Consider the following 22,448-nt stretch of genomic DNA (forward strand, 5'->3'; position numbering starts at 1 on the left):
GGTTTCCTCTGGGTGCTCCGGTTTCCTCCCACAGTCCAAAGATGTGCGGGTCAGGTGAATTGGCCATGCTAAATTGCCCGTAGTGTTAGGTAAGGGGTAAATGTAAGGGTATGGGTGGGTTTCGCTTCAGCGGGTCGGTGTGGACTTGTTGGGCCGAAGGGCCTGTTTCCACACTATAAGTCTAATCTAAAAAACTCCATCTGCCACCTCGCAGCCCAGCTCTGCAGCTTATCTATGTCCCTCTGAACCCTACAACACCATTCGACACTATGCACAACTCTACCAACCTTTGTTTCATCTGCAAATTTACTACCGATTCCTTTTATGCCTTCAGCCAGGTCATTTATAAAAATGATAAACAGTGGATCCAAAACAGATCCTTGCAGTACACCACTAGTAACTGAATTCCAGGATGAATATTTCCCATCAACCACCACCTTCTGTCTTCTTTCAGAAAGTCAATTTCTGATCCAAACCACTAAACCAACCCTCAATCCAATGCCTCTGTATTTTGTGCAATAGCCTACCGTGAGGAACATTATCTAACACCTTACTGAAATCCATATCCACCACATCAACTGCTTTACCCTCATCCACCTGTTTGGTCACCTTCTCAAAGAACTCAGTAAGATTTGTGAGGCATGATCTAGGATTTACATCCCGTGCATTTACAAGTTCTGGGATTTAAATATCTAAGAACAGAAACCATCATATCCCATTATAAAAGACGCAAATTTTAATTGAGGATTGTTTAATGCATCACATCTCCATGATACTGGACTCCTTTGGCTAAAAATTTTGAGACCACCTTATTGAACTATGGCAGTCTATGCAGACAAATGATCGTCAGGGTCACCATGTAAATGAATGTAAAAGCTTTATTTAAATTAATACTTCACCTATTTTTTTACTTCTTTCTTCACCACGGTGATGTGCAATAATTGGTGAGTAAATGAAAGGGCTCTTGGAGGACGTGTTCTGATTGAGTGTATTTTTTATTTTTTGTGGGCGGAGGTTAACTGGAAGATTCAAGAGTTTTACAGACCTAATGGGAAAAGGAACAAGAGAATTAACAGCATTAAGAATTTCTACACTACATTTGGGAACCATAACATTATGAAAAGAACAAAAATAAACAAATAGGAAAGCCAACTTGAGTAAATACATACTGTTTGTAGATTTTTTTTTTAAAAAAGGCACAACTCAATGAGAATAAGCAACCAGTTTGATATTTTAAAATTATTCACTTAAAATTAAAAGCAATTAAAAGGTCATGTGACAGTACAATCTTACAAGTTCCCTGAAATAATTAGTGTCATTACACAAGAATTACGTTATTTCTTCAAAGATCCACGCGTTACTTGAACTTGCTTGCTATCACAAGTGGTAAATTTGTAACTGCTACCACTGTTTGCAAAATTAGCATGTGGCGCAATCAAAACCTTGTTCTCCGCATTTTCTACATTTCAAGTGGACACGGAAATACAGGAGAATTGGATTAGGTAGAACCTAATGTTTGTGAGAATTTGGATTGGGATTATATTTAAATTAGCTATGATCTCTGTGCACATGAGACATCATGCAAGGTTACTGGTCTCAATTTGTCTAAGATGCACTGCAACATTCTTGTACAAATTGCACTTATTCAATATTAGCTCCAATTGCGCAGAACTCTGAAGGCATCCATCCTGAACTAATTCTCCACTTTGTGCTGTGCTCACTAGCATGTGGCACAGAAATTAATCCTCAGATTACTGATTTTAAAAGTTCACTTTTCTCTCTTGCACACCAAAATTTACCTTCAGGGCGGTTTTCCTGTTTCTATTGGTCATTGGTACCAAGGTGGACCACAACTTCTGACTGATCACCCAACCCCCGTAAGATTATCCTATACAAAAAGTGAGCGACAACCTTGAGCCCCGTCCTAGAGTGTTAACAAACCATCCTAGAGTCACAGCTGCCATGATTGTAACGTGGTCAGCCAGGTGGACATCATAAAATGAGTTCCTGGATTGGACTTTATTAACAGTCCCAATCAGGGAGTCCTGGCTGACTGTTATAAACAGGAATGTCAGAGATTCTGCTCACTCAGAGCTGGCTCTCAGGAAGCTGAATCAGTGTCAAGTACTATGCATGTATAAATAAAGGGTGACTTGGTGACGGGATACTGTGGAATTATTCCAACATCTAGGACTCTAAAAATTCCTGTATATTCCCCTATTAAAATTAATCCTAATAATGATACTCCACACTACTTCATAGCCAAGCCTCCATGAGGCCACAGATCTGAATCTGGCTGCACTCCTCAATGCAACATTAACTTTCACCAGTAACCAGTTTTACGCTTTGGATAGTAAACAATGTGGACTCAGAAGGGGGCTACTACCCCAGCTCGTCCTTGACAGTTCAGTGGTTATAATACAAGAATCTTTCCACTGTCCACCTTTTTGTCTGAACTCTGTACTACTGCTCACTATAAATGTGAATTTGGTGGCACTATCCTCTTTCAGAGTAAGGGCCAACAAGGCCTGCTTATTCTACCACGGCAAAAGAAAACTACTTGGCGATCTTACATATGACAATATGAAAGAGATCACATTGTGAATAGAACAAAACACAAACAAGACATGAGGGTGCTGGTATATATCAGAAATACACAATTTGGCCTCCTTTACATTGGCAAGAATAAAGAGAGACCGAGTGACTGCTTTGTGGAATACCCTATCCATAGGAATGACTCCAACCTTCCAGTTGCTTGTCATTGCAATAAACCACCTTGTTTCCAAACTAACATTTCCATCCTGGTCTTACTACAGTATGAAAATGAAACTCAACACAAGCTGAAGGAATACCACCTAATTTTTCCCTTAGTCACTTTACAGACTCTAAAATGGAGTTCCACAGCTTCACAGTAGATCCTCAAATCATTTTTTTATTACATTCCCAGCTCCCCTGATCATGCCTTATTTCTTTCTCATTATCTTTCTTCTCATTAGAGCAAACACATTCTCCTTTTCACAGCTAACATTTACACCCATTATACATGTTTATCTCCTTTACCACCATTGTCACTGCCTTTTGCTCGTGGCACTCAAAATCTGTCCCACTTGCTTCTCCACCCACTCTGCTGTGCATAAAACTATTTTTCAGCTCATTTCATTTCCAAAAGATAAGTCACGCCAGAACCAAATAGTGAACTCTTTCTCTCTCCACAGATGCTGCTAGATTTCCCAATTTTATCCATTACTTTGTTTTGATTGCAATATTTACCAGTTTGGAGATGACAAAACTAGTTGGAATTGCAAGTTGCAAGGTGAACACAAGGTGCTTTTAGGGTGATCTTAATAAGTTGTTATGTAGGCAAAATATGGCAAATGCAAAATAACATGGATAAAAGTGAAATTGAAAAGAAAGGTAGCATATTATTTCAATATTCGCATCTTGGGGAGAAGATGTCGATGTACAACAGGATTTGGAAGTCCTTGTACACTAGTCAAAGAAAGTAAACTGGCAGGTGCAGAAAGCGATCAGGAAAAAAGTGGTATGCTGGCTGTTGTTGCAAGGGGATCCAAGATCAGATGTAGGGATATCATATTGCAGTTCTAGAGGGACTGTTGTCTAAGATTTTGGTTTGACTGGGCTTGTGTTCACTAGAGTTTAGAGTAATGAAAAGGAATGGTTACAACGTATCAAGTGCCCTAACAGGGCAAGACTGATTTGATTTATTGCAGTCACATGTACCTAAGTACAGTGAAAAGCTTTGTTTGTAAGCGGTACAAACAGATCATAATAACAAAGGACATACAGATCATAGAGTCATTCGACAGCATGAGGCATACAAGTTACTCTGCTCAGTTGGTGCCTGAGAGAAGATCAACATCGTTTGAAGTTACAGAGTCCATTCATTACTCATAACAGCACAGAAGAAGCTGTTCTTGAACCTGTTGGTGCATGTGTTCAAGGTTCTGTATCTTCTGCCTGACAGAAGAGATTACAGGAGACCATTACTGATGTGAGGGGGGTGTTGGACGATATTAGCAGCCTTTCTGCAGCAAAGTATCAACAGAAGGTTGGCATGGTGGCTCAGTGGTTAGCACTGCTGCCTCACAGCACCAGGGTGCCAGGTTCAATTCTCGCTTTGGGCAACCATCTGTGTGGAGTTTGCACACTCTCCCAGTATCTGCGTGGGTTTCCTCCCACAGTCCAAAGATGTACCGGTCAGGTGAATTGGCCATGCTAAATTGCCCATAGTGTCAGGTGCATTAGTCAGAGGGAAGTGGCTCTGGATGGATTACTCTTCGGAGAGTCAGTGTGGACTGGTTGGGCCAAAGGACCTGTTTCCACACTGTAGGGAATCTAATCTGAAAAAAAAAGTTGGCTTCCATGTTGGTATGGGCTGTGCACACAACCTTCTGTTGTTCCTTAGAGTCTTGGGCAGAGCAGTTGCCGGACCAGGCCATCATGCACCTGGACAGTATGCTTTCTCTGGTGCATCTGCACAGGTATGTACATGCTGAATTTCCTAAGCCACCTCAAGAAGGAAAGACATTGATGCACCTTCTTTACCGTCACATCTATTGCTGTCTGTTATTGTCACTCCTAGGAACTTGATGCTATCAACTCTCAACCTCTGCTTCTCTGATGCAGATGGCAGCATGTTCTCCTCCTCTCTTTCTGATGTCAATGGTCAGTTCTTTTGTTTTACCGACATGGGGGAGTGGGGGGGTATCATCGCACATACCCTTTCTCTCTTCAGTATTCTAACTCATCATTGTTTAATATCACCCAACCACAGTGGTTTGGAATTTGGCTACAGAGACATGGATGTACAGGGAGTACAGCAGGAGTTGACAATGCATCCTCCAGGAGCTCCAGTTTTGAGGGTTATCATGGAGGAGGTACAGTTATCTATCTTCACCGATTGCAGTCAATGGGTGGGGAAGCTAAGGATCCAGTTGCAGAGGGCAAAGCCAAGCTCTAGGTCTCGGAGTTTTGAGATCAATGTATAGCAGAACATGGTGTTGAAAGTAGAGCTGTCGTCAATAAGTAGGAGTCTGATGCAGGTGCCCTTGTTGGCTAGATGTTCCAGGAACGAGTGCAGGGCTAGGGAAATGACATTCACTGTGGACCTGTTACTTCAGTAAGAAAATTGCAGGGAACGGAGGCAGGCTGGGAGGCTAGACTGGTTGCTAACTGGATGCTTACACTGGTTAGGGAGTCTAGGATCAGTGCTCACAATCTCAAGGTAAGAAATAGGCCACTTAAAACTGAAACAAGGAAACTTTTTAAGATGGTCCATCCATGGAACTTGGCTTCCTCAGCCTTCTGTGGTAGCAAGTCACTGAGGATATTCAAGAAAGAGAACAATAAATCTTTAGGTATTGAAGGCATAAAAGGGGTATGGAGAAATTGGGAATATGGTGGGGAAATAAAGGATCAGCTACAATCACAATGCATGGCAGAGCACGTTCGAATGGCCTGAATAACCCATCATTGCTCCTAGTTTCTATTAAATTAAAACGACTTTTCTAGGAATTCTGAATGACTACATCCTGCACTTCAATTCTAGTGGACAGTGGCCTGTCAACAAATTCTGAAAGAGACTTATATTTTTTTCTTTTTTTCTTTTACCAGATTAGTAGCAGCTTTAAGTTAAGCAACAGAAAGGCCACGGAGAAGATAGGGAGGTGTACTGGGTGGACAAAGTTAAAAAAATCACAACACCAGGTTATAGTCAAAACAGGTTTATATAGAAGTACAAGCTTTCAGACCACTGCTCCTTCATCTAGTGAGACTAGCTACCTGACAAAGGAGCAACACTCCAAAAGTTTATACTTTCAAATAAACCTGTTAGACGAAAACCTGACGTTGTATGATTTTTTAAACAGAGAAGGTAGACAGCTCTACTGAAGAGATCAGTCAGCTCTTCCCGAGGTCAGCTTCCACATCTTCAAATGACATTGTTAAAGGCAACTTCTACATGAGGAAGAGGGAGCCATAAGCAAGCTTTTAGGGAATTTCCATGGAAATAATTTGCAAACAGAAGAGAAGCCAGCATTAGAGATGCTATAAAATTAACATTAAAATTGAGCAAGGGAACTCCCACCAAGATGGGCATCAGCAAAGGATAAGTCATTGAGTTGCAAGAGATAGGAATACAATTCAGAATTGGCAAAACATTCAATCATTTGAGGAGGAGGAGGTTGTACAGGTAGAGGGGCTGGAAGTACATATTTTAATGAAGTTTTAATGATGGTCACTTATATAAAGCTGAAAAACCATTTTAAACAAGTCTCCAGCAAGGGAAGGTAGCTTATGATCTAGTTAGGATTGGTTTAGGAAATAATTGTTCACAGAATGATCAACAGATGGAATAAATCGCCAAAACGAATGCGTTTTTTTTTCCTTTATTCTTTCATAGAATGTATAAGTCACTGGCAAAAAGAACATTAACTATCCCCAATTGCTCTTGAAATGAGTGGCTTACTTAGACATTCCAGAAGGTAGTTAAGAGATAACTATGTTGCTGTGGGTCTATAGTCACAAGTAATAACAATCATTTGATATTCAAGACTAAGCCAACTTTGGGTGAATCAAACTTGAACAACTCCCTTTAATTGTGCTTTGAATTCAGATGAGTCATTGAATATGAAATACTTAATCTAAATATGGACAAAAACAGAAAGGAAGGCACGGGATTTGAATGTCCAAGTTGTAAAAGATTGCATACAGACACCACTACCTACAACGTGAGCTTCTGTTTTTGACAAGGTAAAACAGTCTTACCTGACAATCGGAAGTTTTGTAAGAGGAATTGGAAGCAATTTCACACCATCAGGTAGTGTGACATTTTCCATAGTACCAGGGCATTTTGTGGTGTAGTTCTCCAAACTTTGAGAAACTTCCTTTTTCTCTGCAAAACATCACCATAAAAATCCAACTAAATGCTGTTCTTGATTTGCTCAACAGGAGCTTCAAATTTTAACCTCGGTCAGGATACAATCATGAAAAGCATCGTAATAAAACTGACTATGTGCGGAAAATGACCTGAAGTGATGTTACTCAATTTCTGCCAGAATACTCGAGCCTTTGTCTAAAGGTTTTGCAAGGGTGCAGGATTGTATCCTTAAACCGTATTCTGACAAAAAATAAGTATTCTTTTAAACAGTTAATATATTTAAATAGATTACATAACATGTCATAGCCAACTTTGCAGCCTATTCTATACAGAGCACCCAGAACACCACTGTAACCATTATAAAACACAGAATAATCTCAGATAGCAAACTGTACCTCAGCACCCTACTTAAAACCAAATCAGATCAAGACTGTTGGAACTTCCACATCATTTGTGAACTTTGTACAGTAAGTTGAAGAGGGCATTTGAAACCTTACAACCAAGTTCATTGAATCAAGGTATACAAAATGCAATAATACAAGGAATGCTGGATATGTACAGCACTAATTCATCATCAGATCCTATCCAGTAAACATCAATACACATCTAGTATCAGTTCCCATTTCATAATGTTAACCATAACATTTGAGGTCAAGTTACAAACAGCCTTAAAAATCCAAATGACTCTCGGTCTATTTACAGTATAAATTAATTGTCTTCGTGAAGTCAAGGAAAATAATCTTTCAACCAAAAGTTGACATGGCCAGGCACACCACGCACAAGCTAAAAATGAATAATTAATTTAACAAAGCACTACTGCAATACATGAGACAAGAAATAATTTGCTAGCAATAATGGATGAGATACATGTGATACAGTAAATTTCTAATTCACCAGTCTTACTATGTGATTTTAAATCCTGGATAATTCAAATATTTCATCTTAAAAGGTACAACTTTGAATTATCAATTTATTACACTGGTCTGGTAAACTAGTTGATTGTAAACTAGTAAACTATTCAGAATGTGTTACTGGAAAATGTGGACATAAATACCAAATGCTGGCTATGATTAACAGATGTGTTAGCACCTATGGTGAAAACAAATAATTGAATATTTGAAACATTCCTGCTGAACTGAAATCTAAAAAAGGTAGACAAGCATATTAAAACCAAACAGAAGGAGGAAATGTGTACAAACTTAAGAACAAAAGTGACAACTTTGTTCATGTACAGCACTTCACTTAAACACAAGTTAAATTACCACATGGAGTTTGGTCTCCTTCCAAGGTTGAACATATTCATTTAGATCCATCAGAAATCCTAATTCAAAGGCCATATAGGAATTACTCAAGAAGTTTAAAGTTCCAGTGGGTGGTCACTTCTATCTAGAGCCTTATGAAAAACTCTCCAACTTACTTACTTGAATAGCTATCACGGAAATATTAGCCAGATTAATGTATTAAAACCCAAATATCTAGCTGACACTATCTTCCTCCAACACTACTTGACCCAATCCATCTAAGCCATCTTATTCTCTTTCCTCAATGTACAAATCTACCCAACTATACATTGTCTAAGATACTCAAACCAATGCAGTTACATTTAAACTTTGAGTGCAATTCAGCAGCTGATGCTTTTTAAAAAGACAAGGCTTGGCCTCTCCTGTGCTGCAATGAGCCTTGAGGATCACCCTTAATGAGGAACAATAGGTAAGGAAACAGGAAGTGTTATGGAATGAATTGCAGTGTTTTGGTATCATTTGCCAAAAGGCATGGCCACCAACAGTGGAGCAATTGAAAGTTGGGTTAACAGGCTAGAATTAGATGAGAGCAGATTTTGAAGACTAATCCTTAATCTGTCTTTCATCCCAAAATCCTTGAAAGCATTGTCACCTCAAACCAATGTCACCTGTCCCAGAATTCTACGTTTGAATCCTCTAAATCACCTACTGTCTCTATCACAGGGCAGAAGTGCTTTTTAATCAAAACCATAATTGACAAACTACCTTTCCTCATTTCTCAACATGTTTGTAGTGTTCTGCACAACTGACAACATCAACTTCCTTCAATCTCTCCAGTACAATCCAAATGGATGACAATGCACCATTCTTATTAATTAATCATAGAATCATACAGTATAGAAGAGGCTTATCAGTCCATCAAGTCTACACCAACAAAAATTACTTTTTTCTACACTAGTCCCACTTTCCAGCATTGGCCACAACTTTGAATGTTACGACATTTCAAGTGTTCATCCAGGTACTTCAAGATTGTGAAGTTTCCCACCTCAAACACACCTGATAGGCAGTGCATTCCAAGTTCCTACCACACTCTGGATGAAAACATTATTCCTCAAATCCCCTGTAAGCCTCCTTTATTACACCTTAAAATTATACCCCATTGTTATTAACTCTAACTATTGCCAACAGCTGCTTTTGATTCACCCTGTCCATGCCCCAATATCTTATACATCGCCAATCAGGTCTCCTTCAGCCTTCTGTGTTTCAAAAAGAAAACAAACTTATCCAGCTCTCTTCATAGCTAAACCACTCCATTCCAAAATCGCTTCTACACCCCTCGGCTGCAATGACAGGCTTTATATAGTGCAGTGACTATAAGTGCACACAACACTCCAGGTATGGCCTACCAAAGTTTTGTAAAGCTCCAACACAACCTTCCTGCTCATATAATCTATGCCATGACTAATAAAGGCAAGTGTGCCATATATGTTGCCTTAACCACACCATTAACCTGCCTTGCTGCCTTCAGGGGATCTATGGATAAGCACCCCAATACCTCTGTGCCTCTTAGCTTCCTTGTGTCCTACCTTTCATTGACACTTTTACCTCATCACTTCTTCCAAAGTTAATCATTTCTCATTTAACTTGATCTGCCACTGAACTGCCCATCTATCCAATCCATACTTATATAATCTAAGACTTACTTTCTCACAGTCAACCACACAATTTTTGTGTCATCCAAAGAACTCCACTTTTTTTTTTCTATATCACTTATTTGTATCAAACACAAATGGGGAACCCAGCACTGATCCCTGTGGTACGCCTCAGTATAACAGCCCCCAATTACACAAAACGGTTTTCTATCAACACCCTCTGTCTCCTACCACTAAGCCAATTTTGGATCCAAATTATAAAGTTACTATTGATTCCACGTGCTTTCACCATGGGCGGCACGGTGGCACAGTGGTTAGCACTGCTACCTCACAGCGCCAGAGACCCAGGTTCAATTCCCGCCTCGGGCAACTCTGTGTGGAATTTGCACATTCTCTGTGTGCTCCGGTTTCCTCCCACAGTCTAGAAATATGCAGATTAGATGAATTGGCCATGCTAAATTGCCTGTAGTGTTAGGTGAAGGGGTAAATGTAGGGGAATGGGTCTGGGTGGGTTGCGCTTCGGCGGGTTGGTGTTGGCTTGTTGGGCCGAAGGGCCTGTTTCCACACTAAGTAATCTAATCTAATCTTCTTTACTAGTCTCCCACGTGGGACCATGTCAAAGGTTTTGCTGAAATCCACATAAACTTGATCAACTGCACGACCTTCATCGACACATTTGGCTGCCTCTGAAAAACAATATTACATTTGCTTAGTAGGACCTCCCTACAACAAAATCATGCTGACTATCCTGGATCAAACACTGCCGCCCTAAATGGTGGCTAATTCTCTCCATTAGATGGCTGAAGTCTAACAGTCTTATCTGTAATTACACCCGCGCAACCTGACATTTTCCTCATACACTGCCATTTTCACTACTTGCATTCCCACCTATTTTTCATGTCATCTGCAAACATGTTGCATGTTCACTTCTTTCATTCAAGCAATTGACATGTGTTACAAATAATTGTGGTTTGAACACTTATTCTTGTGGAACTTCACTAGTCACAGGTTGCCAACCTGAAAATGCCCCCCCTTATCCCAACTCCCTGCCTATCAGTTTGGCAATCTTATATCCATGCTAATATAGTAACCTAATACCACAGACTCTTAACTTATTAAGTAGCGGAACATGGTGGTTCCTTATCAAATTTTTTTTGGAAATTTATGTTATATCTAATACTTCCTCTTTATCTGTCCTCCATGTTACCTACTTACTACCACCCAGTAGTTCCCCTCCAAGTCAATCACCACCTGACTTAGAAATATATCACTGTTCGCAGGTCAAAATCTTGGAATTTCATCTCGAACGACATTGTGGGTCAACCTACAATACATGCACTGCAGCAATTCACCATTATCTTCTCAAAGTCAACTAGAGAAGGCAATAAGTGCGAGGCACCCAACATCACCCACACCCCATGAGTGAATTAAAAAAAAACTTTGTCTCTACCACCTTCCTTGGAAAAATTAAACCACATTAGGAATTAAAAAGTTGGGTCATTGCCCTTCCAATTTCTTCCCTCACCTCCCAAAGCAACCTGGGATGCAACTCACCTAGAATTAGGTATGTGTCCACTTTTAAGACTGCCAAACTTCCAATATCTCTTCACTCTCTGTTTCAATCTGTTCAAAGAACCTCTTGGCCCCTCTTCCAAATTTCATCCTGACATTCTCCTTCTACAAAGTGCAGACAGATCTGAAGTAATCTTTTAAACACCAAAAACTAATGTTTAGGGGGTCCGCTGGTTCCTCGTACAGATTGTCCCCTTGGTCCCTAATGGGTCCTTCTTTTTCCTTGTTTATACGTGCTGAATATCCTAGGATTCTCTCTAAGCTTAACCACTATTGTTTTCATGTTCCCTCTTTGTTCTCCTATTTGCTCAACTTCTCCCCTGCACTTTCTAAATTCCGATCAGGTCACCACTGATTTACTCTCTTTGAGCCTTTTAAAAGCTGCCCCTCATTTTTATCTATTCCTGAATATTTCCAGATATCCACAACTCACTGGACTTGCTCCCTTTTAGGTGAAATGTCAAGCAACATGTTGGACTTGTACTCTTGGAATTCTGTTTTGAACACTGCTCCGCAACCCCCCACACCCCACGCCCCCTCTCCATCACTACCCCCTCCCCCCCACCCCGCACTGATCTGCAATAGATTTACTTAGCTGTCGCTGCTCCATCATCTTTGGCCAAATCCAGTAATAAAACACGTTCCACTCCGCAGATGCAATTCCCAAATTAGAGGAAATTATCTGCTTCCGAAACTAACTTACATTCCTGATTTTCTAGATTTCTCAAATCTATTTTGTCCTCCAATTCTTTCTCCATTAGCTCTAATATCCTTCTACATTTCTTTCCCAGTGTTCTAGCCCCATACCCACTATTTTCACTCATCATAAATTGTGGAAAAAACTTGGAATCACTGGAAATGCTGTACAAAAACAAAACACATTATAAACACTCAACAGATCGAGAATTATCTGCAGACAAAGGTTACAGTATATTACAGATGAACAATACAATGCATTATTCTTTCCCTCTTCTCTTCAACCTAGTTACTTCTTAAAACTACTTACATAGAATAAATATAAATTTAGTCTCTTACCTAAGAAAAATAAGATTACAATTATCCAATTATAAACACACAAAAGACATAAGGATTTGTATCGCAAAACTGTAAGGAACACAATAAAAGACTAATCTTAAATTATCCTTTCATAGAACCCAATGTTTAATTTCTTTCATTTAATGTCATTCTAAGAGCTTGTATTGGCTTTCAGTTTTTTTTTGCAAATAGAAACAATTCCAACAATCAGCAGACAATTTCAGGTTTGTTAAATGTCATGAAAACAGTTAGCAAGCTTTCTTTGAGTTAAACAGAGTCAAACAGAGGCATGGCACTCATCCACAGATTCAATCAATAAGCACATCGACCTGGACTCAATATACCGGTCACTGCAATGGACAGCTGGAACTGACAACCGGAAGCGGCAGATTCAAACCACGACAAATGCCGGAGGAAAGATCACAGAAGCGCTTCACAGAAGGCTCCCAAGCACCGAGGACGTCACCTAGACAGGGGAAGAAACGTCTGCAACACAAATTCCCAGCTCGGCGAACAGAACCAAAACAAGCACCCGAGCTACAAATTTTTTCACAAACTTTGAGAGTCAATACGTTTGACAATATATTGATCACCGTATCATCCAGTTTAATGTAAATGACTCCTTGAGGTTCAGAAATAGACCAGCCTTAAAAAATTAATCTATCAAGCTAAACTTGTTATAATATATGGGCTGCAGCTAACTCCTCTAAGCCAATGGGCCAAGGAGTGACATGAATTTAATCTGGATAAATGTGAGGAGCTGCATTTTGGGTAGGCAAATCAGAGCACGACTTATGCACTCAACGGTAAGATCCTGTGGAGAGTGGCTGACCAAAGAGACCTTGGAGTGGAGGTTCATAGTTCCTTTAAAGTGGAGTCGCAGGTAGATAGGATAGTGAAGGCAGCGTTTGGTATGCTTATAGGAGTTAGAAGATCATGCTGTGGCTGTACAGGACATTGGTTAACCCACGATTGGAATACTGCAATTCTTGTCTCCCTGCCATAGGGAGAATGTTGTGAAACTTGAAAGGGTTCAGAAAAGACTTATGTTACCAAGATTGGAGTGGTTGAGGTATAAGGAAAGGCTAAATAGGCTGGGGCTATTTTCCCTGAAACTTCGGAGGCTGAGGGATGACCTTTATAAAGGTTTGTAAAATTGTGAGGGGCATGGATAGGGTGAATTACGCAAGTTCTTTTCCCACTTGGGGGGGGGGGGGGGGGGGGGGGGAGAATTGAGAATCTAACACAAGTGGGTATAGGTTCAAGGTGAGAGGGGAAAGATTTAAAAAGGGACCAAAGAGGCAACTTTTTCCCATGTATATACGGAATGCGCTGCCAGAAGTGATGGACGCTGGTCCAATTACAACATGAATAGGTAGGGTTTAGAGGTATATGGGCCAAATGCTGGCAAATGGGACTAGATTTATTTGCATTTTCTGGTCAGCATGGACACATTGGACCAAATGGTCTCTATCACTATGACTCTGGTAATGTATCTAGAGATTCCAAGTGTAGTCAAATTAGCCACAAGATAATTTTTTGTCAAGACTAACACTGATATAAAATAATTTTGTTCCATATAACCATATAACTACCTTGATCAGAGAGGTAATCAAGCATGGTTTGAAGCAAGAAGGACAGATGGCGAACTGCAAGAGCAGGATTTCCCATTCGTCTTGAAGCATAAACAAGTTCATGGAGTAAGCGCATTTGCAATGCTGGCCAGCCTTTGTGAGTTCCTGCAATATTAATTTGGAATTACTATCAGCATAACTGTACCACAGAGACCAAAATTGACACACATTAATTTCATGATCATAATCAGAGCTCAAATATCAAATGATATTTTTTTTAAAATGGAAGAGATATGCAGAGGAAATTGTTAAGCACTGACAGCAAGTATGAAGACAACAGACATAACTAAATATTCCCCTTCTCAAAAATATCTCATTGCATTTGGGTTTGTTTTGTAAAGTGGCTGGATTGCATCATCAAAATGGAATTCCAACAAACAACGGGATACACAAAACTAAGTCAGCAACCAAACAGAATGCTGGGGAATAGCTAGGATGTCAAAGGCACTTAAGCAGGCATGCCATGGGATTCAAGATAGTGGCGACTCAGTGGGTCTGCTTTGCTGAGCTCTGAACCAGAGCCCAGACAAAGTGGGGCACTCACCCTCCCTTCAATGTCCAATTTGTTAAAATAGCTATTTCCTGACCCCTGAAACGAATTGCACCTTACTGTTCAGAACTGGTGCTAGTTTTAAAGATGACCAAGGGGAAAAGAAGCACAGGGCTCGTATCAGGCAGGAACCCCATGCCCCGCAGCAACGGTCACACCCAAGGCTGTGACATTGGCCTCCACAGCCGCCCCAGAGGACTCACCTGCAGAACAGAGCCTGATCTCTGAGTTTGCAAAACTCAGAAGATCAACGTGTTGATGGAGGGGACCTAGGCCAGGCTAGAATCAACCTCAGTCATGCTGCAGAGGCATGACCTAGAGATCCAATGTCCTGAGCAGGTTGTCAGGGGGGTGGAGAACAGACCGCAGCTTCAGAGATCACAGCCGAATCCTCAGGGGGGCAGGTTCAGGCCCTGGAACATCAAGTGAAGCTGTTGGGGAACAGGAGAACATTCGGTTGCTGGGGCTTCCCGAACGGGAGGAAGAAGGCCAACTTGTCAGCTTTCTGGAGCAATGGCTCCCACAGTTTTCAAGGCTGGTGGTTGAGTTATGCCAGGTGGGGGTCGAGCAGGCTCACCGGGTTGCAATGTGCAGGCCCAGATCGGGCCAGTGCCCCCACCCAGTCCTAATGTGACTTTAGCATTATAAAGACAAACAAATGATGCTGGAAACCTCGAGAGCACTGGGGAAGGATCCCTAGGCTATGGTGTATAAAGGATCAGTTTTTTTTCAGGACTTTTCCCTGGTCGTGATGCACAAGAGGAAGGCCTTTGATGAGGTAAAAAGGTGACTGAAGGGCATGAATATCCAGTATGCCATTAGGTATCCAGCGACACTGCATTTCAGCCACAGAGGGTCGGTGTTCAAATTTGATTCACTGGAAAAGGCAAAGGACTTCTTGGATGCTCTAAAATATACCAACTGGCCCGAATTATATGGACAATTATTCTATTCTGCCCCTTTTTTTCTATAATGTGCCTGGTTTACCTGGTTGCCACAGGTGTTTTGGGGGGGGGGGGGGGGGGTGTAATCTCAGTCTTCCTTTTGATGTGTCAAGGTCATAATTATCTCCTTTCCCCTTTTTTGTTCTATCTCCTCTCTCTTCCCCCTCCCAGTCTCCTTTGTTTGGATTGGAAGGGGGGGAAAACGGGAAAGAGGTTTTTGTTATTGTTGTTCCATGAGGAGTGCCTAGGATTACAGTATAGAAGGGATGGGTCGGGTGCCCACTTTTAACTTTGTCATAAGATTTTTTTTTTCTTTACTTTGTGATATCTGGGACAGGGGCATGGCTTGATCATGGTGGGATTAATGGGTGGTATGAGCACCCCCGGTGGACAAGGGGGAAAAGTCTTCTTTCAATTATGTTTTATGCTGTTATGTTGTAGAAGTAGTTGTTAGAAGTTTTGATTGAGTAGTTTTGGAGGTTGCATTTTTAAACTTCTGTACTGTTCAAGTGAGGGTTGATGAGAATGAGTACTCATTCATAAGTGAGAGACTGAGGGAAATAAGATTTGGCAATTTACTTAATGGCACCATACCAATTGATCTTTTTGTTCCATGAGTTTTGTTTGTAGTAAATTATATGTAGTATGACGATTGTTACACCTCACTGGGTAGTACACTGGCTGTTAAACCCTGCTATTTCCCAAGTTTCAACAAATGCGAAAGATTTTTTAAAAGTTTACAGAATTACCTAGCTTATCTGTCTTTTAGGCCCACGTTGACAGAAAGCATAGACCAGGTTTCTGAATTACCAAGTATTGCTATTAATACAAATAAATAAAACTTGGTGTTGATAAACACCGTGAACCATTGATATTTAACTCTCTTTGTTAAAACTCTAACCTCTTATAAATTTTCCCCTACACACACACCGAGACAGACAGACAGGAAGAAAAATAGGTGTGGTGCTTGGAGGTAAAAGGTACATAGCCCTTGTTCACAGGGTTCATTGAGATGGTCCCTTTTGTCAGGACTTGCTGCTGCTTGATATTGCTTCTTCAGACACTTTCTTTCATTGTGGAAGGTGCAAGTTAGCTATTGACACTTATAAAACCTCGAACTTACTGGTTAAGAGCCACAGCTTGCAGTATTTGCGAAGGGAAAAATAAACTGACTTTGTTCAGGCATGAGGCGTCTATTTTTCTGCAGAGGAAAAAGGAGCCCAATGGCTTCTTCAATACATTCACAACCCCTAGCTGTTCAGTTCCAAGGGAGCCAATCGCATAATTACTGGCAAGCAGAAGATTTTTGTCATTGATACTTGGTCCCTAGACCACAGACAAATCAGATACTTCTTGCAAACCAAAGCTCCATTTGTCCACAGGCTGCTGGCTCCAACGACTCTAACAAGACTTTCATTCTGACAGTGCTTTCACCAGATGAGCTGCAGCAGTTTAAGAATATGGCATACCATCACGTTATGTATTGATTATAAATGCAAGCATAACCAATATTGTCCACATGCGGAGAGTGAAATTACAAAAGGTTTGTGCTGCTACACATGTACCGTTTTCTTTTTGCTAACTCTCATGAATGATCCTTTTGCATTTAGTTCCCGTCTTGTGCATTTGTTTTTGCTTCATCTCTCCTACCAGCGTAAGTTCTAAGTCCTCATTTATTAATCCGTCCAATCTGTTCCTTTGCCTCATTGTCTGATGATAGTTGATCCTGAGGTAATTCCGTGACTGTTTGCCTCAGGCCTTGCGTGGAAGCAGATCCCAAACCTACGTCAACTAGAGTGTGAATCAAACCCATGATTTGGTGTTATTCTGAACCACATGCTCTAGCCAGCTGAGCTAACCACTCCTTTGCCATTAGCAATATCGAGAGGAATTTGTATATGTAGAAAGATTTTGAAGTTAGTGCATATCAGTTACGCTTAAGTAATCATATTTAAATTTTCAAAAGTATTCAAAAAAATTAGAAAGAAAAGTCAGTCATATAATTATTTCTACTCTCAGATGTCTCTATGAGAGAATTCACATGTAGATGCAAAATTTGCTCAGCTGTTAGTTTGTTATAAACTCCAAAACATGTTGTATAAATGGTCATTGGATAGGTATATGGATGAGGATGGAATAGTGTAGGTTAGATGGCTTTGGATTGGTTCCAAAGGTTGGCACAACATCGAAGGCCGAAGGGCCTGTACTGCGCTATAATGTTCTATGTTCATAGTTTTAACTCGGCGCTATGAAAGTGGTTCTTCCTTTGGGTGGATGGGTGGGGGGTGGTGCAGGGGTGTCAGACTGCTTTGACAATCATGGCTAGCCATTTGCTTAAATGATGCGCCAAGAATGTGAAGGGGAGTCATTCACCAATCAAAAGAATAAAAGAAACTATCAAGCCTTAGAAAAGAGAGGGTGGATGTAGCCTTGTAATAAGAAACACACTTGCCGGATAAGGATCATTTGAAGTTGCAACAGGGAATATCAGACAGGTGTTTTTCTCATCTTTTAACTCAAAAAGCAGAGGAATGGCTATTCTCTTCCAAAGAACCTCCTGTTTCAAATGCTAAGCCAAATTAAGCCCGAGTCCAGGCGATTCATAATACTTAAAGCTTTAACACATGGAGAGGAATACGGAATTCTGAATGTATATTGCCCACCAGCACATCCCTTTACATTTGTAACGGATGCGCTCTCTAGATTGATGGCCCTTGGGGCAGGTCAAACAACTAAAGGCAGAGACTTTAATCACTATTGATCCTGAGTTGGGCAGGATGCCTAGGGGTCTTGCAGGTATGTCTCCACAATCCAGGTAGTTGGTGGACTTGAACAAGGAGTTGGAATTGATGGACGTATGGAGATGCCTTCACCCTGAAAGGAGGGATTTTACCTTTTTTCTAATCCACTTAAGTGCTATACCAGGTTGGCATTTTTTTTTGTCCCATCAGCCTTTTTGAACTCTGTATTGTCCTGCAGAATAGGGAATATAGCTGTCTCTGATCATGCTGTAGTGAATATGGAGTCAAGGCTGGAGCTGGTGGGGTGGGTTCTGGCACTGTCACATGGACCCTTTTCTCCTGAAAGATAGCAAATTTAGAGTTTTTTTTGCAGCAGTTTAAAATTTTCTGATATCAATTCAGGCATGGCCAACAACCACCAGTGCTATGGGAGACTGCCAAGGCCTATGCACTGGGTTTAATTATTTCTTACCCTGCAACCCGGAAACAACAGAGGGGAGAACAGCAACATTTTGCCTGAAGGCGGCTGAGTTAGCATATTTTGATAGACAGTCTATACCTAAATTACAGAAGATTACACCCCTTAGGGCTACTTTGAAAGCTGCACTTACCCAAACAGCAACCCAGAGACTACTTGAGTGAGTATGGTGATAAACTGGGTAAATGTCTAGAATACTTGGCCAGAAAGAAGAATGCCCCCCCAATCTACTATTTCCAGAGTACTAGTACTCTTACTTGCAATGGAGAATTTAGAAAGCTTTTTTTTTGAGCTGTATCAGTCGGAGGGCTGTGAGGATAGAAAGATGAAAATGGAGTCCTTTAAGGCCTTGAACCTATTGGGTGTAACATCAGAGCAGGTGTCCTTTTTGAGTATTCCCCTGACAATTCAGGAAGTGCAGGAGGCGGTGAGGCTGTTCCAGAGTGGTAAAGCGCCTGAACCAGATGGATTTCAAAGTACGTTTCATAAAGTGTTTATAGACAAGCTGGCCAGGCCACTCTTGGATATGTACTATTACTCATTCAGTCAGGGCTGCCTCCCATCGTCTTTGAGAGAAGCAATTATTTCTCTTATCCTGAAGAACGGAAAAGGCCCAGAAGATTGCACTTTGTACAGGCCCACATCATTATTGAATGTGGATTTTAAAACCCTGTCAAAAATGTTAGCATTAAGGTTGGAGAAGTTATTGCCTTTTATTGTAAAAGGAGGACTAGATGGGTTTTATTAAGGGTCATAGGTCCATTAATAATATTAGAAGAGTATTAAATATGGTCCAAACATGTCAGCAAAGAGTGATCCCAGGTTTGGAAGTCTCCCTGGATGCAGAGAAAGCATTTGATTGGGTGGAGTGGCCGTACCTCTTTTATGTCACTGAACTGTTTGGGGAGGTTCTTACCAAATGGTTGGCAGTGCTATATAGTGATCTGAAAGCAGTGGTGCTCACTAACAGTATAAGATCAGATAGTTTTAGTGTCCGCAGGGGCTGCCGGCAAGGGTGACCTCTCTAGCCACTACTATTTACATTGGTGATCAAGCCGCTGGTAGAAGCCATTCAGACGGATCCCAATATAATTGCCCCAGAGGTAGGGTCAGGCAGGCATAAAATTATCCTCTATGCAAATGATGTCCTTCTCTTTTTAACCGATCCAATAACATCTGTGCCCTGCTTAATACAAATGATTAATCTATTTGGTTTCTTGTCAGGGTACAAAATTAATTTCATGAAATCAGAAGCCATGCCTGTGGGGGGGTCTTACTACTATATCCAACTTTGAGGATGGAACACATTTCCCCTTCCAGTGGTCACAGGGAGGTTTTCTGTATTTAGGCATTTTTATTTTCCCAGTTTACGATCATTTATATAAAGCCAATTAGGAGCAGCTGCTAGAGAAAATCAGGCAGGACTTTCGGCATTGGGAAGATCTTCCGATATTTTGGTTGGGCAGGATATCATCTGGTTAAGATGAATGTTCTTCCTCGCTTATTATATCATATGAGAATGCTCCTTTTGATGCTACCAAGGCAAACACTGCGCAGGCTTTACAGCTGGCTTGGATCTTTAATTTGGCATCTTCAGCGGCCTCTTATTAAGCTGGATAAATTGCAGCTTCCGCAGAAGGGGGGGGGGGGGGGTCTAGCTCTTCCGGATTTTAAGTAGTACCAATTGAGCTCCTTGTTATCCTATGTGGCTGAATGGGCTTGTCATGATCCATGATCAATTTGGCTAGACATTGAGGCCTCCCACACAAAATGCGCTTCCCCCCTCATTAATTTGTTGTTTATGGCCAAGATAAGAACTGTTATGGATCACTGTAAAAACCCTAAACGCAGTTAAAGCATGGATGCGGAAGTGCTAGGGCAATTTACAAAAAACGACTTGCCCTTTCACACCCATTGTAGGAATTTCGGGATTCCAGCCGGGTTCAATGGATTCTGGCTTTAAGCTCTGGGAGTCCAGAGGAATCTCCTATTTGGAAGATCTATTTGGCGGGAGGTCATGATGTCCTTCGAACAGCTGAGTCTGAAGTTAGAGCTATCCAGAAAGGATCTCTTTCGTTACTTTCAGGTTAGGGACTTCGTACAAAGAAAAATAAAGAAACTACATTGATGGTTAATCCTTACAAATTGGACACAGAGGAGCGCGCTCCAGTCTATGGGTGTTCTCTCAAGTAGCACTCTCTATCACCTGTTAGGTAGCAATGTTTTGAAGGACATTGAATGGCAACATAAAACCTGGGCTCGAGAGTTAGGGGTGGAAATCTCTTCAGAGATGTGGGAGGTTATCTAGGAAAATGTTAGGAAGATCGCGATTTGTAATAGGACCCAGGCTATTCAACTGAATGTACTCCATAGGGCTCACCTGGCACCAGAACAGCATGCAAAATTCAAGACAGGAATGTCCCCAGTGCACCCCAAGTGCAAAATGGAGATTCGTACTCTTACTCACTGCTTGTGGTCATGCCACAAGATCCACAGGTATTAGGATGACATAGCGAGTGTTTTGGTTAAGGTTTTGGAAACGGAGGTTAACTTGGATCTGGTATCCCACCTTTTGGGTCTCCCAAATTTTCCCTCCCTGGATGCGCATGGGAAGAAATTGGTTAATATTCTTTTTGCGCAAGGAAGAACATTCTAATGAGCTGAGTGTCAGAGAATCCCCCAGGACTCCCAAGTTGGTCGAGGATACTCATGGAACACATTCCCCTGGACTTCCTTACGAACATGGTGCACCAGAAAACGGAATTGTTTTACAGAACATGGCGGCCCTTTCTGAATTATATGGATGTAGATATATCAGCTATATTATTCAGGGCCTTTGTTTAGCCGTGAGAACCATGTCTGTCAGTTTGGGGGCCCTTGTGAGGACGAATCCCAAACAAATACGAGTCTACTTGCTATTGCTCCCAGTGGTGGGGACCTGTGATGAGATTGTGCAAAATGAAGTAATTTAATTGAATATCATTTCATTTACCTTGTTATAACTTGGTTTAATTTTATTTCATCTGTTTATTTATTTATTTTCCTTCTCCTTGGTTATTTAACTGTAGATTTTACTACTTTTTCTGCTTTGTGTTTCTGTAGTCTGTGGAGTAGAGTAGCAGCTTGTTTTCTATTGTCCTTCTCTCTGAGTGTGGTGAAGACAGAAAACCCCAAAAAGTTTAAGAGAAAGAATTCTGACAAGAAAACACCAGAGTTCACTTGATCAAATTGAGGGGCATCCTTCACGATAGACTTTTGACACTACATTTGACCAATGCAAAAAGAACTTTGAGGGGAAAAAGCACTTTCCAGTTAAGGTCTGGACTTTTGCTCTTCAAAACTTTGTTTGCTCTGTCTAGATTCTTTTCTAAACTATCTGTCTTTTGTCTGCTTTAATTACAATAAAGAATCCACTTGTTTGGGAATATTGAAGGGGTGTAGTTGAAGCTGAATTAATTGAGAATCTTATTTTTTACAAAAGCAATGGAAAGAAATGTGTTCTCCAACAAGTACAGTAATTCACAATGCTACAAAAGGAACCTGGTATGATCTATCTTGTGCTGCTTCAGATAGTCAGGCAAGTCAAATTGTAGTGGTCTCAGTGGAATTTTTATATAGTTATACTTTTTGGTGGCAACTTGTGGAACAGTGAGGTATAATTATCAGCATACTGATTTCAGCTGAGTTGTGATAACCGTGTACC

The 22,448-nt window shown here is 40.9% G+C and overlaps 1 protein-coding gene across 3 annotated transcripts in view; it reads right to left on the reverse strand.

Moving 5' to 3' along the window:
• trappc9 (trafficking protein particle complex subunit 9) overlaps positions 1-22,448 on the reverse strand; it is a 607,852-nt gene that overhangs the window by 514,818 nt on the left and 70,586 nt on the right. For all 3 annotated transcript variants that reach the window (XM_060823567.1, XM_060823563.1, XM_060823570.1), the window contains 3 exons: positions 13,994-14,137; positions 6,787-6,913; positions 900-1,045 (listed from right to left, as the gene is read on the reverse strand). In XM_060823567.1, the coding sequence (XP_060679550.1) occupies positions 900-1,045; positions 6,787-6,913; positions 13,994-14,137 (417 nt within the window). The remainder of the gene's footprint in view (positions 1-899; positions 1,046-6,786; positions 6,914-13,993; positions 14,138-22,448) is intronic.

Source organism: Hemiscyllium ocellatum, chromosome 4, assembly GCF_020745735.1.
Source record: "Hemiscyllium ocellatum isolate sHemOce1 chromosome 4, sHemOce1.pat.X.cur, whole genome shotgun sequence".
Lineage (NCBI taxonomy): Eukaryota > Metazoa > Chordata > Chondrichthyes > Orectolobiformes > Hemiscylliidae > Hemiscyllium > Hemiscyllium ocellatum.